General features: G+C 38.7%; 1 protein-coding gene across 3 annotated transcripts in view; it reads left to right on the forward strand.

Annotated features, from left to right (window-relative positions):
• chd9 (chromodomain helicase DNA binding protein 9) overlaps positions 1-23,643 on the forward strand; it is a 250,190-nt gene that overhangs the window by 207,247 nt on the left and 19,300 nt on the right. For 2 of the 3 annotated variants that reach the window (XM_060838133.1, XM_060838131.1), the window contains exons 25-34: positions 1,574-1,677; positions 2,595-2,724; positions 10,272-10,329; positions 10,519-10,555; positions 10,667-10,874; positions 13,351-13,559; positions 14,483-15,388; positions 19,161-19,321; positions 19,515-19,787; positions 21,920-22,336. In XM_060838133.1, coding sequence (XP_060694116.1) covers positions 1,574-1,677; positions 2,595-2,724; positions 10,272-10,329; positions 10,519-10,555; positions 10,667-10,874; positions 13,351-13,559; positions 14,483-15,388; positions 19,161-19,321; positions 19,515-19,787; positions 21,920-22,336 — 2,503 coding nt within the window. The remainder of the gene's footprint in view (positions 1-1,573; positions 1,678-2,594; positions 2,725-10,271; positions 10,330-10,518; positions 10,556-10,666; positions 10,875-13,350; positions 13,560-14,482; positions 15,389-19,160; positions 19,322-19,514; positions 19,788-21,919; positions 22,337-23,643) is intronic. The other variant, XM_060838132.1, reaches the window with a different exon arrangement.

The following is a 23,643-nucleotide window of genomic DNA, read 5'->3' on the forward strand; positions in this document are numbered from 1 at the left end:
TTCTTTTCTACATTTAGATAATTGTGGTCTAGCATGACGTCATCAAACAAGGGATATGGCAAAGTAAAAGCAGATGTAAATGGCTGTTATATTTCCCAAGCATATGATTACTTAAACACAGTCCTGATCAAAACAAAAAAAAAGGCAAACAGGTTTTTTGAAAGCTTGCCAAATGTCTAAATAATGAATACTTATTGCTTCTGACAAGTCTGAAAGCTTATCTTTTGGGGTCAGATATTAAGTTTCTGAATTCAGTTTGTTTTTTTAAAAGAAATGGCTAGTTTCCTTTCTTTTATTGTAGACCTGTATGCCAACTAATGATGACTCACCTTTTAAAAGCCGGAAAATATCTGAGGAACTCAAGCTGCAGGATGCTGTTGAAGCGCTAACCAAAGTTTCTTTAAAAAAGTAGTGAAGTACTTCTATGGAATCGGTGCTTTGTACCTCAGAATCTGTACTGTAATCTTAATTTTGAAAACAATAGTGCTTTTTAAGTTGGGTAGAAAGTAATGACTTTTCTTTCAGGATCTCAACTATAGAAAGGAACTTTTCACTGGATGCATATTTTCATATCAACATGGGACATGACCTTCCAATTGTCCTCAATCAATTCTCTCAGTTTAATGGATAAATGTGGCAACTCTAATACTGACTTTGCGAGATTTTTAAAGCTTTGTCATACCTTTGGATTTCCATTCCGGGAAAAAAAGAGAGTTTGAGTATACTCTTATCAGTTAGAATTTCTTTCTGCATCTTATAAGTATTTTTATTTCCCATTAAAAGAAGCCCTGCAATTTGAAAGTTATTCCAGTTAGTTAGACGACTGATTTGTAATTTGAAGTGATGCTAATAGCATGAGTTCAATTCCTGCACCGGCTGAGCTTACATCTTCGTTTCCATCTCAGACTCTCCCCTTGCCTGAAGCATGGTGACCCTCAGGTTAAATCATCACCTTTACCTAATGAGAGAGTAGCCCTGTGTTCGGTGGGACTGTGGCAACTTTAAAATGTAATCTTTCAAATCATGTATCATTCTGGTAACTCTGAGCTGAAACTGACCCTGAAGCTAAGTGCAAATCTGCCGATGAGGTTTGATCAAGGCTACAGCCCTCTTGAGATGATGGCTAACAAATAAAAATATATTTTGTTTGTCTTTACAAATGTTACTTGTGTCTGCTTTTAGTGTTTTGTGTCTATGGAAATCCAAGTCCTTTGCTGTTTCACAGAAGCCTAATGTGTATCAGTTAGAAGTTATTCTGATTTTTTTTTATCCAGAAGTGATCATCTCTCTGACTTATCCTCTGCCTTTGAGCATAAGGTGTGGATGTATCTCAACTGGTCAGTTTGGCTGTGGATGTAGAAGTAGAAATACATTAATTGTGGTTCATTTTGACATGGAATGTGGGAGATTACAGGACACTAATATGATTTTTCAAAATCTATCAAAGCAAATAGAAGAGGGTGGTCTTATCAAATCGGTCTGGTAAAAGTCCTTTGAATCAGTGGCCAATAAGCATATTTTGCTTTCCATAACAAAATTTGCCAACTAACTTGATTTGTCTCTGCCTCTTTAGTGAAATTGACATTTGGGTTCCTGAGCCTGAGCAGTCTGAAATACCTGCTGAATGGTGGGACATGGATGCTGACAAATCGCTGCTCATCGGAGTCTTCAAGCACGGTGAGTTAAAGATGGGAAGACAACTTTAAAATATCATGATTCCTCAGATTGCTGTGGTGTTGCAGCAGAATTTTTTAAAGGGTGAAGGAGAATCAAACAATGGACAATCACTGTATAGTCAGAAATGGAGAGATATATACATAAAGTAAGATAGTTAATAATGCTTGCATTTTATATTCTAGTTTTAACAGCAAAATCAAATTTTATTTTTACAAGAACTGCTATGATCCAAGAAGGTTCATCTTGATTGTGGACTGTGAGTGACAGTTTGCAAAACTTCAGTAATTGCCCTGTCTTAATAGTAGTGGTGGACCTTGGATCATATCAGTTCTTGTAGCCAAGGCCATTTTCCTGATGTTTGACCATACGTTATTAGACTTAATTTAACTCAAAAACATAGAACTAACACAATTTCATGGTGAAATTTAGACCCTCAAGATTTGGGTTGCTAGTCAGTGCATAATAACTAAACTTCCATAACCACTTGTTAACTGGAGCATGTCACTATATTTCCAAAAGGCATTTATTCACATTAAGTAGTTGTGAAAACTTTCATTATGGTTTCATTGTTTGGTAATGACCTATTGCATAATATACTGGCTTCCATAAATACCTAGATCTAAGAGCTTTTTGAGATAACTTTTCAATTGTGTCCTTGCACTCAACCAGTTGAATTCATTTTGAAGATGTAAAGGAAAACTAAAAAAAAAATCAATATTGGGCAATGCATTTTTCATATAACACAATGTCAACTTGGAGAATTGGCTAGAGGTTATAAAGTTGAAAACAAAATTATTTCCATATTATAACGGTGAACATTTGCAGTTTTGAAACAGGATTAATGTATATATTGATGGTGCAATATTGTTATTATTTGTTATTATTCCCTGATGAATCTTTTTTCATACAATTCACAGGTTATGAAAAGTATAATACAATGAGAAATGACCCTGCACTCTGTTTCTTAGAAAGAGTTGGCAAACCTGATGAGAAAGCCATTGCTGCAGAGCAGAGGGGCAATGATACTTTTGCAGACGGTGCAGAGGGGTATGGTTATTCTCAGTCAACATGGTGAAATGTTTAAAATTATTTTAAAACGTTACTTCTCTCTCTTTCCCGCCCCCTTAATCTCAGGGATGCTTTGTTTTAAAATTCACTTGCCTCTGTTGAATGCGTATAATTAGTTTTTGAATGCATGATTTAATGAACTGACATTATGAAGGAAGGTATTCCATGTTTGTGGGGAAATGCTAAATTTTGCTTAATCCTTTGAATCATATCTAATGTTGACTGATCATGGAGTGAAATTAACTGTGCTGGTAAATTAATAACACATGTACAATGTTCTGCCTGGATAATAAAGAACAGTAATGAGTGACCTATAAGCGAGTGAGAAAATATGGGGTTACAATCTGTGTCACGGAATCACAGAATTAAGCACAGTAAGAGGCCATTTGGCCCATTGTGTCTACATGGCCTCTACAGATGAGAATTCATTGTCATTTTCTTATCATCTCCATGTAACCCCACACATTCTTTCTTATCAAGGAACAGGCGATCTCCCTTTTGAATGTCTTGACTTAATCTCTTACTCAATACACTTTCAGGCAGTTCATTTCCAAAACCCAACCAGTTTCTGTGTGAGGGAACTTTCTCTCATATCACTTTTTTGCTTCTTTTGTCAATTACTTTAAATCTGTACCTTCTTTTCTTGACCCTTTCAAAAGTGGGAATAGTTCCCAGAAGTCTGCAACACAGTAGGAAGCCATTCAGCCAATTGTGCTAACATCACCTTTCCCATCTATGCGCTCCACCCTCTTCTCCGACCTATCGCCATCACTCTCACCTTCATCTATCTATTATGTTCTAAGATACCTTCCCCCCCCCACCACCACCACCACCACCACCACCCCCCAACCCCTTGCCATTTATCTCTCAGCCCCCCAGCCGACAAGCCTCATTCATGATGAAGGAAACACAAGTTCTCCTGCTCCTCAGATGCTGCCAAATTTGAGATTTTCTCGGACCACACTCATGACTTGCATACCCTTACACATTATCTTTGTCCAGATAATCGTCCAGTGCCCAAATAAATGCCATTATTGATCCTGACTCCAACATGCTTCCAGACAATGCATTTCACATCCTAATTACTGGTTGTGTAAGAAAAGTTTATTCTCATATCACCCAGTCGTCTTTTACTAATTACTTTAAATCAATGCCCTCTCTTTCTTTCTTTTAAAAAAGTGAATGGTTTGCCCCTTACCTGCTCTAGCCAGACTGCCCATGATTTTGGATAATCAGTCAGCCTTGTCCTCTTCTAGGAAAAACTCCCAACGACTCCTCCAAACTGCCTTCATAACTGAAGTTCCTCATCCCTCATGCCATTCTTGTAAACCTCATGTACCCCTTCCCCACCCCTCCAGTGACTTCATATCCTTTCTCAAGGATTTTCCTGAGTTGTTCCTCCTCTTCTATTTCTTGATTTATTACTGATGTTATTTGTAATTTCTATAGTGAAGACTGATGCCAAGTACTTGTTTGTTCATCTTCCATATTTTCCGTTATCAATTTTTGAGTCTCACTTTCTACAGGACCAGCACTTACTTTATTTTTATTAGAAAACATTAATAAAGTAACTCAGTATCTGTTTTTAATATTCATGCATAGTTTTCTCTCATACGTTAATTTTTCTCTCAATTTTTCGTAAACCTTTACTTTTTTAAAAATACTGTGTCCAATCTGCTGATGTGTCACCTATTTTTGCATAATTATATGCTTTTCTTAAGTTTGGTACTAAGCTTAACATTTCTAGTTAACTACATACGGTGTGTCCATTTGTTGGAATTTTGCTGGAATGTATTGGATACGTTCACTGAATATAAAGTATCCCATTAAACATCTGCCATTGCATCTATATTGACTTACTCTGTATCCTAACTTGCTAATTCACTTTAGTCAGCTCTGCTTTCATGCTCTTATAATTCCTCTTGTTAAATGTTTAAAAAGATATTGAAACCACTTGCCCCTTCCTCAAACTGAATGCTACATTCAATGACATTATGGTTGTGCTACCTAGATGTGCTTTTACCAAAAGGACAGTCATTAATCCTGTGACATTATACAGTAGTCGGTCTTGTACAGTCTGTTCTCTAGCCTGCTCCATATTATGCTGTTGGAAGCAACTATCCCAAAAACATTTTATTAACTCTTCCTATAGGTTACCTTTACACATTTGACTTTTCCAGTCAATATGTAGATTAAAATCTCCCATGATAATTGTCACTTCCTTTTGGCAAACTCTCATTATTTCTTCCATTTATGCTGTACCATGCTACAGAGTTACATTTAGGGATCTGTACATAAGTGATGCCTTACTTTCATCAGTTCTCCAACAAAACTGTCTTGATGTCTTGGTTTCCTGAACTTAGGTCACTCTTCTCTATTGTGCTAATAGCACAATTTAATTAACAGAACTACACCTCCAACTTGTCGTGGTTTCCTGCTTTTTTCCTAAATCGCTTCAAGATTCAGGTTCCTTTCCATGTCAGCCTGCAGCCATGGCCCTATAATGGCTAACAGATCATATGTAACATCCATTTGAAGAGCAGTAGCAGTAATTTCAACTTGCTCACTCAGTTCATCTGTTTCATTTCAAATGTTATGTGCATTCAGAATCAAGAGTGTGGTGCTGGAAAAGCACAGCAGGTCAGGCAGCATCTGAGGAGCAGGTGAATCGACAATTCGGGCATGATGTTCCTGATGAAGGGTTCATATCCGAAATGTCGATTCTCCTGCTCCTAAGATGCTGCCTGGCCTGCTGTGCTTTTCTAGAACCACACTCTTGACTCTGATCTCCAGCACCTTCGGTCCTCACTTTCTCCTAGTTATATGCATTCAGATTCAAGAGCTTTAGTTTTATCCTTTTACTCTTTTTGTAAATTCTGTGCTTATCTTTTGGGGTTTACTTATAGATTTGTACTCTATCTCGTTCTGTAATGGTCTGTTTATCAGTTTCCATTTTAAGATTTTTCTTTTTGGTCTTAACTCTACTCCTTAATTTATCACGTTTCTACATTTGATCCCTTGACCCACTGTTATGTTCAAAATTCTCTCTCCTTTTCCAATTGCACAGTTTGTAAAAACATCAGCTTCAGCACAGTTTAGTTGGAAGTTGTCCCATTGGTACAGGTCCCACTTTCCCAGTACCATACTTTCCATGACCTGGAATACACTTCTCCAACAACAGTCTTTGAGTTATACAGTCATCGCTCTCATCTGATTTTCATTCTGTCTGTTTGCAACTGGCTTAGGTCGTACTCCAGAAATTATGACCTTTTGAGGTTCTATTTCTTAATTTGCTATCTAGCTCACCATGCCGACTATGCAGAGCTGCCTTCTTTGACTGCCTATGACAGGAGCTGTCTACTAGAATACAATGACTGGATCCTACCCCCTCTCATTGCACGTTCCCCTCTAACCCTAAACAGATATCCTGAACCTTTTGTACCAGGCAGTCAATATTGCTACCTGGATTATCAATCCTTGCTGTGGAAAATAACACTCCAGCTGAGACCCAACTAGTGCCTTATGCAAATTGAGTGTTACGTCCCAGCTCATGTACACCATGCCATTGTCAATAAAGCCTAAGGTCTGTATGCTTGACTACTTCTGCTCTCACCATATTCTATACATTTGAATGACTTTTGCACATATGCATCAAGTGCTTCTGCTCTTGTACCCCCTTTAGATTTGTATCTTTTGTTTTGTCTCTCCATGTTCTTCCTCCCAAATTAATCACCTGACATTTCTCCATCTTGAATTTCATCTGCGTATATTTTTGGAGTTCCAGACAATCCTCACTGTTTACAATGCTTCCAAAGTTTATATCTTCATCACATTTTAAGATTGTGCTTTGTACCCCCACATTTATGTAGTTAATGTACACCAGGAAGGGCAACACTGACCCCTGAGGTGCTGCGCTACAAATCTGAGAGCCTGAAAAGCATTCAGTGGCCACTACTGTCTGGTTCCTGTCACTCAGCAAATTCTACTTCCATGTTGCTACCACCTCAGATTAGTTAAATTTAATTATCCCTTAGGAGGTCCTTGGTGACTTGCCTCAGAATAACTCACATTTGTTCATGTGTTTCGAGAAATTTCCCAAATAGAAAAATTAAACTTTAATATTAAATTTAAACTTGGGTTTTACAACCTTTTTTGAATAAGGGTGCAACATTTGCAATTCTCCTGTCCTCTGACACATGCAGAGTCGAAGGAAGACTGAAAATATAGGGCCAGTACATCTACAGTTTCCACACTATTATTCTTTCTTTAATATCCTTTTCTATAGTTGCCTTAAAACTTATGATACAATGAGTGCTCTCCCCTAAATATTTTACTCACGTGATCGAAGTGTCCACCCCACTCTCAATAACCAGATCTAGTAGTTTCTCCTCAATAGATTAGAAACATACTGCAGAAAACTTTGCTGAACACGCACTATTAGCCCTTGCTCCTTCCTTTCTTTTACTTCCCTGCAATTCCAGGCAATTTATAGATAATTTGGACGGCACTGTGACTCAGTGATTAGCACTGCTGCCTCATAGCATCAGGCACTCGGTTTTGATTCGTGCCTCGGGCGACTGTCTGTGTTGAGTTTGCACATTCTCCCAGTGTCTGCATGAGTTTCCTCCGAGTGCTCCAGTTTCATCCCACAATCCAAAAAAGATGTCCAGGTCAGGTGAGTTGGCCATGCTAAATTGCCCATAATGTTACGTGCATTAGTCATGGGTAAATATAGGGTAGGGGTCAATGACGCTCTCCTCCGCATCTCCTCCACCTACCGCACCTCTGCCCTTGAACACCGCCCCTCCAATCGCCACCAGGACAGAAACCCACTGGTCCTCACCTTCCACCCCACCAACCTCCAGATACATCGTATCATCCTCCGTCATTTCCGCCACCTACTGACAGACCCCACCACTACGGATATATTTCCCTCTCCACCCCTATCAGCATTCAGGAGAGACCACTCCCTCTGCGACTCCCTCCTCAGGTCCACACCCGCCCACCAACCCAACCTCCACTTCCGGCACCTTCCCCTGCAACCGCAAGAAGTGCAAAACTTGCACCCACACCTCCTTCCCCCCCCCCCCCCCCCCCCCACCTCCCTCCAAGGCCCCAATGGATCCTTCTATATCCGTCGCAAATTCACCTGCACCTCCACACACATCATTTACTGTATCCACTGCACTCGATGTGGTCTCCTCTACATTGGGGAGACAGGCCGCCTACTTGCGGAACGTTTCAGGGAACACCTCTGGGACACCCACACCAACCAACCCAACCGCCCTGTGGCTGAACACTTTAGCTCCACCAATGACATGCAGGTCTTTGGCCTCCTCCATCGCCAGACCCTGGCCACACGGCCCTTGGAGGAAGAGCGCCTCATCTTCCGCCTCGGAACCCTTCAACCACACGGGATGAATGTAGATTTCTCCAGCTTGCTCATTTCCCCTCCCCCAACCTTATCTCAGTCCCAACCCTCGGATTCAGCACCGTCCTCTTGACCCGCAATCTTCTTCCCGACCTCTGCGCCTCCACTTTCACCCTCACCTCCTTCCACCTATCGTATTCCTAGCGCGCCCCCCACCCCAAATTCCCTCCCTTTCTCCCCTCCCTCCCTTTACCTTTTATCTCAGCCTGCTTGGCACACCAGCCTCATTCCTGAAGAAGGGCTTATGCCCGAAACGTCGATTTCTCCTGCTCCTCAGATGCTGCCTGGCCTGCTGTGTTTTTCCAGCACCACACATTTCAACTCTGGTACTCCAGCATCTGCAGCCCCCACTTTCTCCTAGGGGACTGGGTCTGGATAGGTTACTCTTCAGAAGATCAGTGTAGATTTGTTGGGCCGAAGTGTCTGTTTCCATACTGTAGGGAATTTAATCTAATTTAGGGTCCTTGTAATTATGCTATCATCTTGGCAACTCTGTAATATCTTGTAAGTTTGTTCCTCCAGATCCTTTCCATTAGTTGGTAGCCGATAGACTGCATAAGCAATATAATTATACCTTTCTTGTTCCTTAACTCTAACCAAATCAGTTCTTCCCTTGGCCCCTCTGAAACATCCTCTTTCTCCAGCACTGCAATATTTGCCTTGATTGATCCCATTTATTCCAATCTCTCTAAACACATATATCCAGGAATTTTTATATACTTAGTCCTGCCTTGCTTTAAGACAGGTATCTGTAATAGCTATACATTATATTTTCACTCAGCAATCTGTACTTACAAGCCACTTATCCAATTTACAGTTGTTATTTACTTACTCTCGCTGCACAAAATTAAACAGTTGCCATGATTTAGACTTTTATGACTTTTGCCTTTTTTCTGACTCCACCTATTTACAAACTATTCCCTATTCTAGTGCTATCTATCTCTCTCAGTATTTTATACGCCATGATATTCTTCTCTGACTTAGTCTCTTGATGCTCACTCTCCTATCAAGTTAATTTAAACTCTTTCCAATGGCACTAGCAAAATACCCTGCAAGGAATTCAGTCCTGTTTCTGTTAAAGTGCAAGCTGCCAACTTGAACAGGTCCTATCTTCCTCAGTGTCAGTCCCAATGTCCCAAGAAATGAAAACTTTCCCTCCTGTGTTGTATTTCCATGCACACTTTGATCTGGCATGTTCTCTTTCTATATTCACTTGCACATGACACTGGGCAGAATCAGGAGATTATTACTTTTGAGGGCCTGCTTGTTAAATCCAATCAAGCTCCCTAAATTCTGACAGCAGCACCATATCCCCCTTCTAAGTCAGAGAGATATACAGCACGGAAACAGACCCTTCAATTGAATTCATCCATACCAACCTGATATCCTAAATAAATATAGTCCCATTTTTCAGCGTTTGGTCCATATCCCTCTAAACTCTTCTGATTCATATACCTATTCAGATGCTTTTTAAATGTTGTAATTATTCTGGCAGCTCATTTCGTACATACACCACCCTCTGTGTGGAAAAAGTTGTCCCTTATGTCTCTCTTAAATCTTTCTCCTCTTCCCTTAAACCTATGCCTGCTAGTTTTGGACTCCCCTACCCCAGGAAAAGACTTTGTCTGTTTACCCTATCCATGTCCCACATGATTTTATCAACCTCTATGAGGTCACCCCTCGACCTCTGACATTCCATGAAGAATAGCCCCTGTCGATTCAGCCTCTCTCTATAGCTCAAGCCATCCAACCCTGACAACAGCCTTGTAAATCTTTTCTGAACCCTTTCAAGTTTCATAACATCCTTCTTACAGCAGGGAGATGAGAATTGCCTGCAATATTCCAATAGTAGCCTAACTAGTGTCCTCTACAGCCTATATTTATGCCACTGATTGTGGGTCCAGGCAGTTTGTTCACCCCTGCCCTCTATGCCTTGTAACTGTTCACTGGCAGTCTTGATGCAGAGAGCACCAGAGAGGCAATTAGAAAATAGTTTTTGACAAGTTTAACTTACTTTTCTGTACCACATACTTGAAAAACAAAAAAAGTTATTAATTGATAATTGTATCCTAATTACTTTCTGGTATTCCAACAGGGATGGTGAAGATCCAGAATATAAACCAACTCAGCCATTATTCAAGGATGAAATGGAGGTGAGCAATTTTATTTAATTCTATGTATCATAAATGCTATTTTGTTTTCCTGAGCAAAATCAATTTTTAATGTAATTATAATCTAAAAATTAGTTTGGCACAGATCAATAACATCTGTGTTACGGATCTTGCTCCATTTATTAAATTGATAAACTAGCTCAAAACTTTTCTGAAACCTTTCTGTTTTAGGATGCTGCATCTTCTCCAGGAGATCTAATAATTACAGGTGAGAATGAAGATTTGAAATGGTTTCTTTTAATTGCAACTAGACTTGAAGATGTAGATCATCTAAAGAATTACATTTTGCTTAAAGATGAAATATCTCTCTTCTTCTTAGATTGCCCTCTGGGAGAAGGTGATCTACTCTATTGGCCAACTGCATCAGCTTTAACAACGCGCCTGCGTCGACTTGTAACTGCTTATCAGCGTAGTAACAAGAGAGAGCAGGTTAAACTGGAAGCCCAAACTAAAGGAGATAGAAGAAGGCGACTTTGTGCTGACACTGTAAAAGCCAAGGAGGCTGCTAAAATCGAGAAGCAACAAAGGTAATTATTGAGCTACTAAATTAGTAGCATTCTCTCAAGTTTTTTTTTGTTTAAATGTCTCCTTCATTTCAAATTATAAAATCGACGTTCTTTAAAACAAAGTGATTTTTCTCACTGAGCTCATTTACCACTTTGGTGACAATAATGTTAAGGATTCCTGTTCTGGAAAGTTGGAATGCTCAATAATGAGCAAAAAAATCTTCAATAAAGATCTTGCTGTACAAACTTTGAAAAAATCTGCAAGCTTGTTCAGAAATTGATTAATTTATCACTTACATTGGAACCTACACAATGTCAATATCTTTTTGCCATGTCTTTTTAAACCATAGGGATCTAGTGCTCTTCCTGCTGCCTTCAATGTTTATAAAGGTCGGTGCCACAACTATGTATCAATTTGTTTCTTGGTACTACATCAGTAAGTTTGCTTCCCTTAGATATTCACTTGTAAGTACCAACTCTGAGCCCCAGAATATGAAGTTCAGCAAACTAAAGCTATCGGGCAAATCCCAAAGTTGAACCATGACCATTGGGCTCATAACAGGGCCCACTCTTCAGGATTTGCACTCTAAGAGCTGGCTTTATGGTAACCTGTAATTAAGATGGCAGTTGTTCAGACATCCTAGCTTGGAGAAAAAGTTTGTTAAAATCCTGGATGATGGCCTGGTTGTAATAGTGCCTGTGGCAAGATGTCCAATACCTTTCCTATAGCCAGCAGCCATAAAGCAAGAATGTATTATTGTTCATCAACCCTTCAGTCTCTCATTTGCAATGTTTGAGGAAACCACCACAGTCATACCTATATACATCAATACTGAGTTTCTTTCAGGGATGCCTTTCAAGCTCTACAAGCTGTATGCCTCCATAGAGTCATTAATCAGAGTTTATGTTTGATGATGATTGTCCACACACAAGGTCAGACATTCAAACTGTAGCAAATTCTTGAGTGGTGCCAAAAATACTTCACTCCAAATCAGTGTTTCCCATTCCAGTTATATTTCAGTCACCGCCATGTGTACCCTGTGAAGCACCAGACATGATCATTGATACCATCAGTGTCAAGATTATAGAAAATTATTCATTACTTGGTCACTAGGAATGCACTTACAATAAAGATGTCAATGTATGTATCTTGAATTCATGCTTATGATATACTCCATAATCATGTCTGTAAACAGCATGAAACTAAGCTGATGATTAAAATCATACTCACTAGACCATGTAGATCTGCAATACTGACATCAAAACATTTCTACCAAAGCTATCCGAGGTTTACAATGTATTTGATGCCAGGTAAAATTACAAACAGCAAGATCTTTCATACTGGCCTCCCGAAAATTCAACTCAAGTGGGCAGGCTGTATAGCCCACACCGAATATAGAATTCCCAACAAATCATCTTTCTGGAGCTTTCTCAAGGCAAACATAATAAAAGTGGTTAGTACAAACTATGTAAGGACAAACCTCTGCATCGCAGGCCATTTTTTTGTGAAAACTGCAGCTGAGTGGCTGTGTGGAAGCAGGCACTGAAGTTTGGACCCGTGTAGTTAGAGGACCATCTGTGCGAAATTTTCAACATCCCATATGCCCAGACAAAGGCGCAGAGCTAACACAGTTATAAATGTTTCCCCAAGTATCATCATTTGTGGACATCTGTGTGGATTTCTACATCAGACTCTTCAATCACAAGAGGACCCACAGATGTTGGTGAAGTTATTTGCGGCTTTGGCATGCACAAGTAGTAAGGAGTTTAATGCCATAAGTAAGTTAGACAATCTCTCATATTGATTATGGCAATTTCCCTATAACAAACAGATGGACAAGTTGGACCGAAGGGTCTGTTTCTGTGCTTTATATCTCTATGATTATGACTGTAAGATTGTAGTTCAGTCCTCCAAGCATTCTGTCCTTCAAGGTCAGCAGTGTAATGAGAGAATTTCAGTATGTGTGTGGAAAACCCATTAGGTTGGAGAATTGCTTTGAAAACAAATAGTGAGATTTTCTCTCAAGTTGGTCTGTACGATTCTCTGATGTTTGAACATAATGAATTTCTCAACTTAGCTATTGTTGGAAATTGGCAACAAAAATTCAGATACTCTCCAGTTATTTCACCATTGGTATTCAGGAGTGAAAACCCTGCCTAGAGAAGATGTCCTAGGGCACTTAGGGCCCTAGAGGTACAACTGTTAACTTTACTGGGCAAAAGTTGTCTGTGACCTTAGTTTGCATAAGGCATCCAGAACCAAGATTTATAAGATTAATGAGCATGCATTTTTATTGTGGTATTCGAGAGTCAGTCTTAAAATTCAGCAGTTTGCTTGATTTGAGTTTCCCTTTCATATAGTAAAAGACACAAAATGTTACATTTTTGTTTTAGTGCAAAAACGCTATTGGAGAGATAACTGGTTCATTGACAAAAAGTACTTTGATAAACTGAGAATGCGTCCTATCAAGCAACTAATCCAACATTTTTCTACTAGGTGGACTAGGCGAGAAGAGGCTGATTTTTACAGAGTTGTGTCTACTTTTGGTGTCGTATATGATCCAGACAAGCAAAAATTTGATTGGACTAAATTCCGGGCTATTGCCAGGTTGAATAAAAAGACAGATGAGAGTCTACAGAAATACCTTTATGCTTTCATCGCTATGTGTCGAAGAGTTTGCCGTTTACCACCCAAAGAGAAAGAAGGTACAGATAACTGAGTTACTGCATAGCTATACTTATTAAAGATAGAGAATGTTGTTTTTGAGTTTCCTTATCATATGACCATGGCACTTTCTTTCTAGCAGTCTCAATGACCAGTAATACTTATGCAGTTATTCTGACTGTGTTATGTTTTATGGGGGCTTAGTTAACACATGCTGTTAACATTGGGCTAGGTATGTGTTGAGGTTTGGAGAATTTTCTATTTATGGGAAAGAGAGTAACCTGCACAAATATCAGTTAAACATCTGTATATGCTCAACTAACACAAGCAACTCATTAGCTAGTGCTGTGTGTTCTTTCTCATTAATCCTTGCCATTTGAAACTAGCTTTCAATTTGGAATATTTCTGAAGAAAAGATCTTGCATCATTACTGTTACATTGAGCCTCACATTATGGAACCTCATTACTTGTACTGTGGTGATTATTGAAAATTTACATCATTGCATTAGGATAGTAAGACATACCTAATAGCAACAATAAAGGCAAACCTCTGAATCTGCAGAGAAATAACCATTTATTGTACTGTATCTGCTACCTTCAGCCTCAGGCCATGAAAAGTCATGCATTAGCTTTTATCAATTAATTTAAAAAGTACAGTCTTTTTTCAATTAATAAATCAACATAGCATAAAATGAGAAGCCGGGGCAAGGCATAATTTAAAAACCACATGCAAGCTAGCTCACAAAAGCAGCTCACGACTTCCTTCTCAAGAGCAACTAGTGACGGGCAATAAATGCTAGCCCAGTCAGTGACACCCATATTCCCTGAACAATTGAAATAAACTGCACAGTACAATATTTGCTAATTAAACTCAAATTGTTGAATTTGTTTATGCTTTGTATTAAATACGAGAATTCAAAATAAAATTAACTTGCAGAGAATCTTTTTCATTTTTCCACTCTAGAGCTTCTTGATCCACCCATTTTCATACAGCCTATTACGGAGGAGCGTGCTTCCAGGACATTATATCGAATTGAGCTGCTCCGTAAAGTGCGGGAACAAGTACTTCGACATCCTCAGCTTGATGAACGGTTACAGTTATGCCAACCAGGCCCAGATCTGCCAGAGTGGTGGGAGAGTGGAAAGCATGATAAGGAATTGCTCACTGGAGCAGCCAAACATGGTGTCAGCAAGACTGATTATCACATTTTCTGTGATTCAGAGCTTTCCTTCATGATGGCTCAAAGAAACTTCAGCCAGAACAAAGTTACACAATCTAGGAGCTCCACACCACTCTTGCACCCTCAGTATCCATCTTCAGCCTCACCTCTTAATTTACCAGCTAAGCTGCAAGATAAAAAAAGTCAACCTGAGACTGAAACTGCAAAGTGCGAAAGAACAATAGTTGTAAAAAAGGAACAGTCATCTGATGATGAAGATGCAATGCGCGCTGAGGTTAAAAATAAAGTGAAATCAGAACACTGGAATTCTGTGGGTGGTTTTCAGCTACAAAACAGATTAGAAAAGAAGACTGGCATTAAACTGGACCCAGATCCAGATGGATGTATGGTTGCAGCAAGGACTCAACCACTTACACCAAACTCTGTACACAACAAACGGAAAGCGAACAGAGGACGTTCTGATTCGAGTTCCGATTCAGACTCTGATTCAGACAATTCTTCTTCTTCTTCTTCACCGTCGTCGTCATCATCGTCGTCATCATCACAATCCTCATCTTCCTCCTCCTCTTCGTCGTCGTCATCCTCTTCGTCCTCATCATCCTCTTCATCTTCCTCCTCCTCCTCGTCTTCATCATCCTCTTCTGATGATAGTGATAGTGACAGTGATGATAAGCAAACCACGGCAGGTTGTAAGTGACTCAAATTGAAACTCTCTGCTCAGTCAGGCATTGACCTAAATGACAAAAGTGTCTTTAAAATGCAGCTAGAAAACTGCTGTCATTAGAGTAAAGATTTCAGTAGTCGTTCAGAACTATTATCTAGATGTGGTGTAAGTTTAAAACTGAAGCAATTGCAATTATATAACAATTATATATAATAGCAATGGATATCATGCATTCAGCAAGCTGAGCTTTGAGTAGAAATTCAGATATGTACATGATATGAGCAATATACATGGTGCAGTCTCTATTAGTTAAGCTTATATATTGTCCTTATTCTGAGCAATAATATAATTGCTGCCTGAGATCCTTGCCATATTGAGGTGCTGAAGCAGATCTGAATCATGCAGGAAATTATGGATAGTTTTGTCTGCAGCTGCAGCCAAAAATGGTTTTCATTCTGACAAGAAAATATTGCTGTTGAATTTTTAAATAGTAATGCAATATTTGCAACCACAGTATGAGTAGAAAGTGGGATAAGGCCCTGGAAAGCAGAATTCAGAGAGCTAGGCAGGTAATTTTTAAAAAAAAGCATGTCTGTACCATATGCCAGTGAGTTTAGAAATAAGAGGTTTGAAAGAATGAGCATGAAAGAACAGATTTCTGCTTCTGTGGGATTCGCTCTGAGGCAGATTGGACCCGAAGAAGGAAGACGGGTTGCACTTTAAAAGGACTGGGCTAATATCCTTGTAGGGAGATTTGCAAGTGCAATGGGGGGGTTGGGGGGGGGGGGGGGGGGGGGGGGGGGGGGGGGGGGGGGGGGGGGGGGGGGGGGGCGGGGGGGGGGGGGGGGCGGGGGGTGGATGATGGTGGAGTTTTAACTAGTTAGTCAGAGGGAACTCTGATAAGTGAAATATGAAACTGATTATGGGAGGAAGAAAAGTAGTAATTGAAAGTGTAGAGGAGCAGAAGTAATTGTCAATAAACACAACAGTGGTATATTTAAGGCAGAATTAAAAGCACTCTATCTGAATACACGCAAAATTTGCAACAAGCTAGGTGAATTAATCGGACATGTTGAAATAAACCAGTGCAATTTCATTGCTGTTCCAGAAGTGTGGTTACAAACCTGGGAACCGAATATTAAAAGATATTTGATATTGAGGAAGGACAGGCAAAAAGGAAAAAGGGGCAAGATAGTTTAAAGTCTGGTTGAAGATTTGTAAGGTAAGGTAGATATGGGATAGGATCAGAACATTAAGGACAGAGGATATCTGACAAGAACACAATGTAAAATCTGAAACAAACATCAAGAATGCCAGAAAAAGTCAAGTTTCAAGTCAGGTAAGACTGTTCTTGACTGCAAATGTGTTGCTGGTCAAAGCACAGCAGGCCAGGCAGCATCTCAGGAATAGAGAATTCGACGTTTCGAGCATAAGCCCTTCATCAGGAATGAGAGAGAGTAGCCAAGCAGGCTAAGATAAAAAGTAGGGAGGAGGGACTTGGGGGAGGGGCGATGGAGGTGGGATAGGTGGAAGGAGGTCAAGGTGAGGGTGATAGGCCGGAGTGGGGTGGGGGCGGATGTGGCTGTGGTAACGAGTCTGTTTGAGAACGTGGCTGAACAGTTCGGAAGAAGGGTCATACCTGACTTAGTGTTGACTCTGTTTCTGTCTCCACAGATATTGCCAGACCTGAATTTCTCCAGTGTTTGTTTCAGACTTCCAGCAATGTTTTGCTTTTGTTATTAGGATGTAGAATCTATTTGGGTGGAGCTAAGACAAGAAACAACAATTGTTGTTGAGAGTCGTATTGATAGTATACGCTATCAAATCGCAGTAGTAATGCAGGGCATTTATGAATCAGGAAATAAGGGGTGCAGTAATAATGGGTGATTTAAATTTATAAATAGACTGAATAAGTCTAATGACAGCAGTGGAAGCAGAATTTCTGGAATGTGTTCACGATGATTTTCTGAAGCAATACACTGAGGAAACAACTAGGACACAATGTGTTAGATCTAGTCGTATTCAGTGAGAAAGAGCTAATTAATAATCTTGTAAAGAAAAATGACTACAGTGTAACGGAATTTTCCATTAAGTTTCAAAAGGGTATATTTTAATCTGAAATTCCAGAACTTAAATCGAAACAAGAGTACTTTACAAGGTTTGTGGAAAAAGATGGCTGTGATGGATTGAGAAAATACATTAAAAGGTTTGGTAGGCAAGCAATGGCTAAGTGTTTAAAAATATGCTTGCTTTGCAAAAGCATGCATTACTTTAAAGCAAAAGTACTCACTGGGAAAACAAAAGCGCCATAGATAACAAGGGGAGTTAAAATTGTATTAGATCAAAGGAAGAATCTTATAAAGTTGTCAGATAAAAGTCTGTGAATTCAGACAATTCAGCAAAGGTGAACTAACAAATTGATCATGAGAATAAAATGTGACTAAATTACTAAGAAATATAAAAACTGATTGTAAAAGCTTCTGTAGATATGTAAAAAGGAAAAGATTAGCAAAGACAACTATGCTGCGCTTTTCCAGCAATACATTTTTCAGCTCTGATCTCCAGCATCTGCAGTCCTCACTTTCTCCTAGAATATAATGTAGGTAAGGGTGAGGTTATTCTTTTTGGTAAGAGGAACAGAGCTGCGTTTCTTAACTGGTGAGAGATTAGAAAGTACGATATCCAAAGGGACCAAGATGCCTTTGTTCAAAAGTCACCTGAAAGCTAGGAAATACTAGCAAATAGTATATTGACCTTTTTACCAGTAGAGCAGTTGAGTGCTGGAGCAAAGATAGCTTGATTTTATTATCTGGGATAGTTACAAAGATTGCACCTGGAGAATTGTGTGCATATCTGGCACCTTAACTAAAGGAAGGTATACTTGCCAAAGAGGGACTGAAGTGGAAGTTCACCAAACTGATTCCTAGCATTGTGGAATTTCTTCTCATGAAGCGAGATTGGATTTATATTCTCTGGAATCCAGAAAAATTGAAGGTAATCTTATAGAAAAATACAAAGCTTGTTTAGGTGCAAGAAAAGGCTGTTTTCCTCTAGAAACTAGGAGACACAAGTAAAGGTCAAGCCATTTAGAATTATCATGAGGAGTTGCTTCAGTCAAAGGGTGGGTATGTTTGGAATTTTCTATCTTAAAGACCTGTGGAAGCTGTCATTTAATAAATTTAAGTCAGATTGATGGATTTATAGTTACTAATGACATCAAAGGGGTATAGGATAGTGCAGAAATATGGCATTGGTGTAGATGATTAGCCATGGCCTAGATTATCAGAACAGGCCCAAATGGCTGAATAACCACTCCTGATTCTATGTTCCTGTTTTAAGATATCCAGTGTCATTATCAGTTATGTAAGGTACCAGTGGTCTAATGTTTTTCTTTGCCAACAAAGCAATTCTCTGTCAGACTGGGACATTTCATTACTGACACCTACAAGATCAATGCCACTGTAACACACAAGCAAATAAGCATCCAGTTGAGCATGAAAAACAGATTTTCTATTGTGCCACTTCTGACACCTTAGCTTCCTAAAGCTGGAAATAGCAGTATTTAAATCCTGTTTATGCCAAATTTAAGTTGAACAGAGCTCAAACATCTTTCTTTTGGATTGGATAAAGGTCAGATTGATTTGAATATAAATATTATCAGCCGCAATTGAGTTGCGTATCCTCTTTGTTTGCATAATTAAGTTGGTCTATAAGTGTGAATTAAGAACTGTGATATGTAACCTTTAGTGCTATATTGAAATAATAGTTTAATAAAATCATTTGCATTTCTTTTGAAGGCAAATCTCCACAGCACTTGAAAACTTACGATGAAGATAGTGTAGCATCTCTTAGCATCACACATGATGAGACACAAGACAGCTTTCTGCCAGATAGTGGAAAGCCTGATGGTCCCTTCCTCCAAGAAAGGCATAGGTTTGCTGCCTCCTGCTGGCCAAAGGTATGAACTGAAATCAACAACTTCAGTTTGGATCATTTAAGTCATTACCAGTTTGCACAGAGTGCAATGGTGTAAATTTCATATTCTTTAGTTTCTAACTTGATGGGCTAAACATTTTCCAGGAGGAAATAATTTTAGAGTATTGAAATGAATTTGCAAGAAATTTCTAAAGGCTCATTTCTTTTTAATGTAGGATCGTGTCATGATCAACAGAATTGATAGTATATGCCATGCAGTGTTGAAAGGAAATTGGATTCCCTCAAGAAGAAGTTATGATTACAACGCTGTGACCTCTTCTTACACAACAAAACTGCTGGATAGCCCTTCTGCCATGGGAAATTTCAGTGATTCTGCTACTGTAACATTGGGAAGCCAGGGTGCTAAAGAAGATAATTCTCTCTTGTCGCAGTTCACAAAGGTGAAGAAGCATGTGCGAGAAAAGGAGTTTACAGTGAAAATCAATGACGTATGTTCTTTTTTATTACTGTTAGATCTGATTCTAATTGCAGATCTTTGCAGTGTGCAGCATGCTACTGCGCATCTGGCTGCGAGCAGCGTTTTCACTCTGAACTACTTCCTTCGCACACTTTATATACATTACTCCTTTGTGCTTTATAACCATTGTTAATTTTAATGTACGTTTATTTAGATGTGAGCTGTATTTGTAATGCGCAGCATTTTGAAATCTTTATTTCTGCTTTACCCTTTGCAATTCTGAAGGCTTTCCTAGCAACAGTGCTTACCTAATGCTTTGCATTTTGTGGTTTATTGCTGTATGTAGGCCTTTGAACCTCTGGATTCTTATCAAATATTGAACAATTTATGGTTTTGATTGAAGGTTGATGGCACAGCATGATATGTTGTAGTAAATGCAGAAAGAGCTTTTTTGGTTTTAATTCTCTGCTTTTTAAGGCAAATAGTCTGCTTTTCTTTTCTACTTGAAGTAAATTAGCATGATTGGCTTTATGCCTTGTGTCACAACTAGCAGTATATATTGGGCTATCTGACACAGTGCTGAGCTGACAACTTCAACATGTAATCCGATATTAACATTTGTTGTGTGCAGTCACGTTGATAATTATTTTAATACCATAATACCTGTGGAACAGATAAGTGCATTTGAGAAGGTTTTTATGAGGCTCTCTAACTTTAAAACTCTTCAATAGATTTTCACAGTACAACTACATTTATTTCCTCTGGGATTGGTGGAAGTCTTGAACAATAACCTTTTATCTCAGTTACAATTTTGTTTTTATTAAAATTCTCCAGTCTAGGTTTTTTTAGTAAAACTACTCCCCTGGTCTTTGTGATAACTTAGCAATTGAGTGTAAAGTAACTATATGACATTGTAAATAAATATAAATTCCTCAAACTTTGTTTATTAAGTTGGCAAAAAATGAAAGTTACTTTGATTTGATTTATCAGATTTGAAAACTTTGCATGTGTTTGTTAGCATGAGGTGGTGAGCTGAATAATTTATCATTTTCCCTTTTTTTTAGCTTTGCTCCAGGAGTAGGATTGCCACCCCTGGACAGAACACTTTATTGTGTAATCTACCTCCAAATGGCCCATTCTCAACATTGTCTGCATGCTTTCTCATATCAATCGCAAAGTTAGCAGACTGTTAGTTATCTGAATAGATCATTTTAACTGTGAGTCAGTCAGCTTTTCTTGCCCCATCTCGTTTCTTAATTGCTCATGCTTTTTTTTTCTGGATTGTTTTCATTAATATCCAAACAATTAATCTTTTTTTAAAATTTCTGCAAGTTTGGCAACCCTTTCCATTGGGATTACTCTATTTAAGATGTAATGGCGTGAAACAGTTATGCATATGGTGAAACTAAATGACATATTATTTCCCATAAGATGTGTCCATAATATCAAGCAATCAAAAACATGAATAGTTTCTCACCTACTTCAAACAAGAACTGGTCTGGGCTTGTCTCACTCCCTGTTATGGGTCACTTGCAGAGTTGTCCTTTATGTCTGTTCCCCAATGGTGCAGGTTATATAGAAGCTAAAGGAGCATTCCTTTTTTAAAATTCTGAAAAGGCACATCAAGAGTTCAATTGTCTCAATATGTAAGTATTCATTAGTTTAACAAGGATTGTCCCCTCAGCCTATAATGGGTTTATCATAAATCATGATGTATTAATTCATCATGTTATTATAGCTTATTTTTCATAGGTCAGCCAATTGTGCACTCTGTCTGAACTCAGACATGAAGAATGGTAGGTAGGTTGATGTACCAGATTTTGACAAAGGACAATGTTGTCCAAAAAAAAAACTAATTGTGTGAATCTCAAATAATGACTAATTGGTACAAACTTTTACTTAACCTATAACAGGTTGCTAATTACAACTGGGCATTTTAAACATGCAACACAGTCTAATTCTCCTCTGAAACTTAAAATGCCTAAATGTTTGTAGTTTATGTCTGTGTGTGCACATATTTGAGTGATTGTGTTTATATTTTAAGCCAAATACAGTTGAAGTATGTCCTCCAACCACCAAATTTTGACAGATAAAGTTTCAGCAGGAAAGGTAGATTGGACACCTATCAGATAATTTTTCTGATATTCAAATTTGTTTTAATAGGAAGGTGGATTGAAGTTAACTTTTCAGAAACAAAGGCTCAGTCAGAAAAGAGGACTTGAGGCTGAAGAAGGAACTTCGGATCAGCAACAATACATGGCACGGTTACATGATTTGTATTCTGCTTCTGACAGCAGCCAGGAATTGGCTGTGGACCTTTCCAAATCTTTACGGGGAGCTGGGAGCTCCAACTCTTTGCCGCCGTCGGTATTATTCAATTCCAGTTTGCCTAGCAACACCTCCACAGTCATCTCAGATCCCAAATCAGCAATAGCAGGTACTTCACAGCAGATCTCAAGACACTGTACAAATGGGGTCCTATTGGATGGCCAACCAATTGTTAAAAAGAGAAGAGGACGGAAAAAAAATGTGGAAGGAATGGACATCCTCTTCATGAATCGAAGCAAATCAATACAGCCTGTAAGTTTACATGTGTTTTGCAACATTATGATTGAGTTATTTATAGGAATAATGTCTGTCAAGAAGATTCACTGTGAAATCAAAAGATGTAAAAGTTATTTTTTCTTGCATAATCTCATTTACCTATATTGCCTCGTTAGCTCTGCCTTATTTCAGGCAATATCTTGGTATTGGATTTCTATGTGATTGTTGTAACTGATGTTTGCACTCATACTAACAAGTGTCATGCTTTGCCAAGCAGAATAGATCCCTTTCATTATTTTTGCCCTGTTATAAAATGTTACATTGTTCAAAGCAGCTATGTTCAGTTCATTACATCAAAATACTAAAATATTTCCTTGCTACTTCAGTGGTACATTTGCTTCTGATGAGTGATTAAAGCAGAGACCAAGGTTCACAGATACTCTTTTCGGTGATTAATTAATGCTCTGAGCATTTTTAGTCCAATTTTTTTTTATTGGATTCCCAGGAATTATGAATTCTTAATTATGAAATAGCTGTACATTTTTGTGGATATGGATGCTGAGGAAATTACAAAGTTGTTGTACATGAGTGTTTTGAATGCCTTTCACAGTAAAAGAGGAGGGAGGAAAGGTGTTAGTGTTAATGTCACTGGACTAATAATCCAGAGGCCCCTAGGAAATGGGTTCAAATCCCACTGCAATAGCTGGTTACATTTTAAATTCAATTGATTATCAGCGTATGGAATTGAAACACTGCCTCAGAATTGAAGAATTATGAATATATGGCATTATTTTGAGAAGGCACTTCTAATGGTTTCTGTGTTGGGCAGGAAATGATATTTCTAGATCCACAATGTTACATTTCGTCTTAGCCCTGAAATGACCAGCCAAGCCACTCTCATCAAAAGTGATTAGGACAATAAATGCTGGCTTGTCAGTGATATGTACATCTCATGAAAGAATACCAGTAGTGTATGGGCTCTTGAAAACAAGTCAAGGGAAACGAGAATAGATTTAATGCCTTTTTGAAGAAGATATGGGTTAAAATAAGACTGGCATATATCTATAACTAATGCTTTCTACCTCAAGCCATTAAAACAAGCAGTGACAAAATTATAAACATTGATGTAATGATTGTCATAAATTTCATGGATTCACTAACTGCAGAGAACAATGGAAGTAAGGGTTGCAATGAGCCAAGTAGGCCATCCTAGTCTCAAGGCAAGACTTGTTCTTAACATTTGAAATTCATTGTGAATTCAAACACTGGTACAGCATTTAGCAACTTGGGAAGGTAGGCTTTTTGTTTGCCCTCAGCTTTTAATTTTGAGGCTAGATATTAGT

The sequence above is a fragment of the Hemiscyllium ocellatum genome, chromosome 17 (genome assembly GCF_020745735.1).
Source record: "Hemiscyllium ocellatum isolate sHemOce1 chromosome 17, sHemOce1.pat.X.cur, whole genome shotgun sequence".
NCBI classification, from domain to species: Eukaryota; Metazoa; Chordata; class Chondrichthyes; order Orectolobiformes; family Hemiscylliidae; genus Hemiscyllium; species Hemiscyllium ocellatum.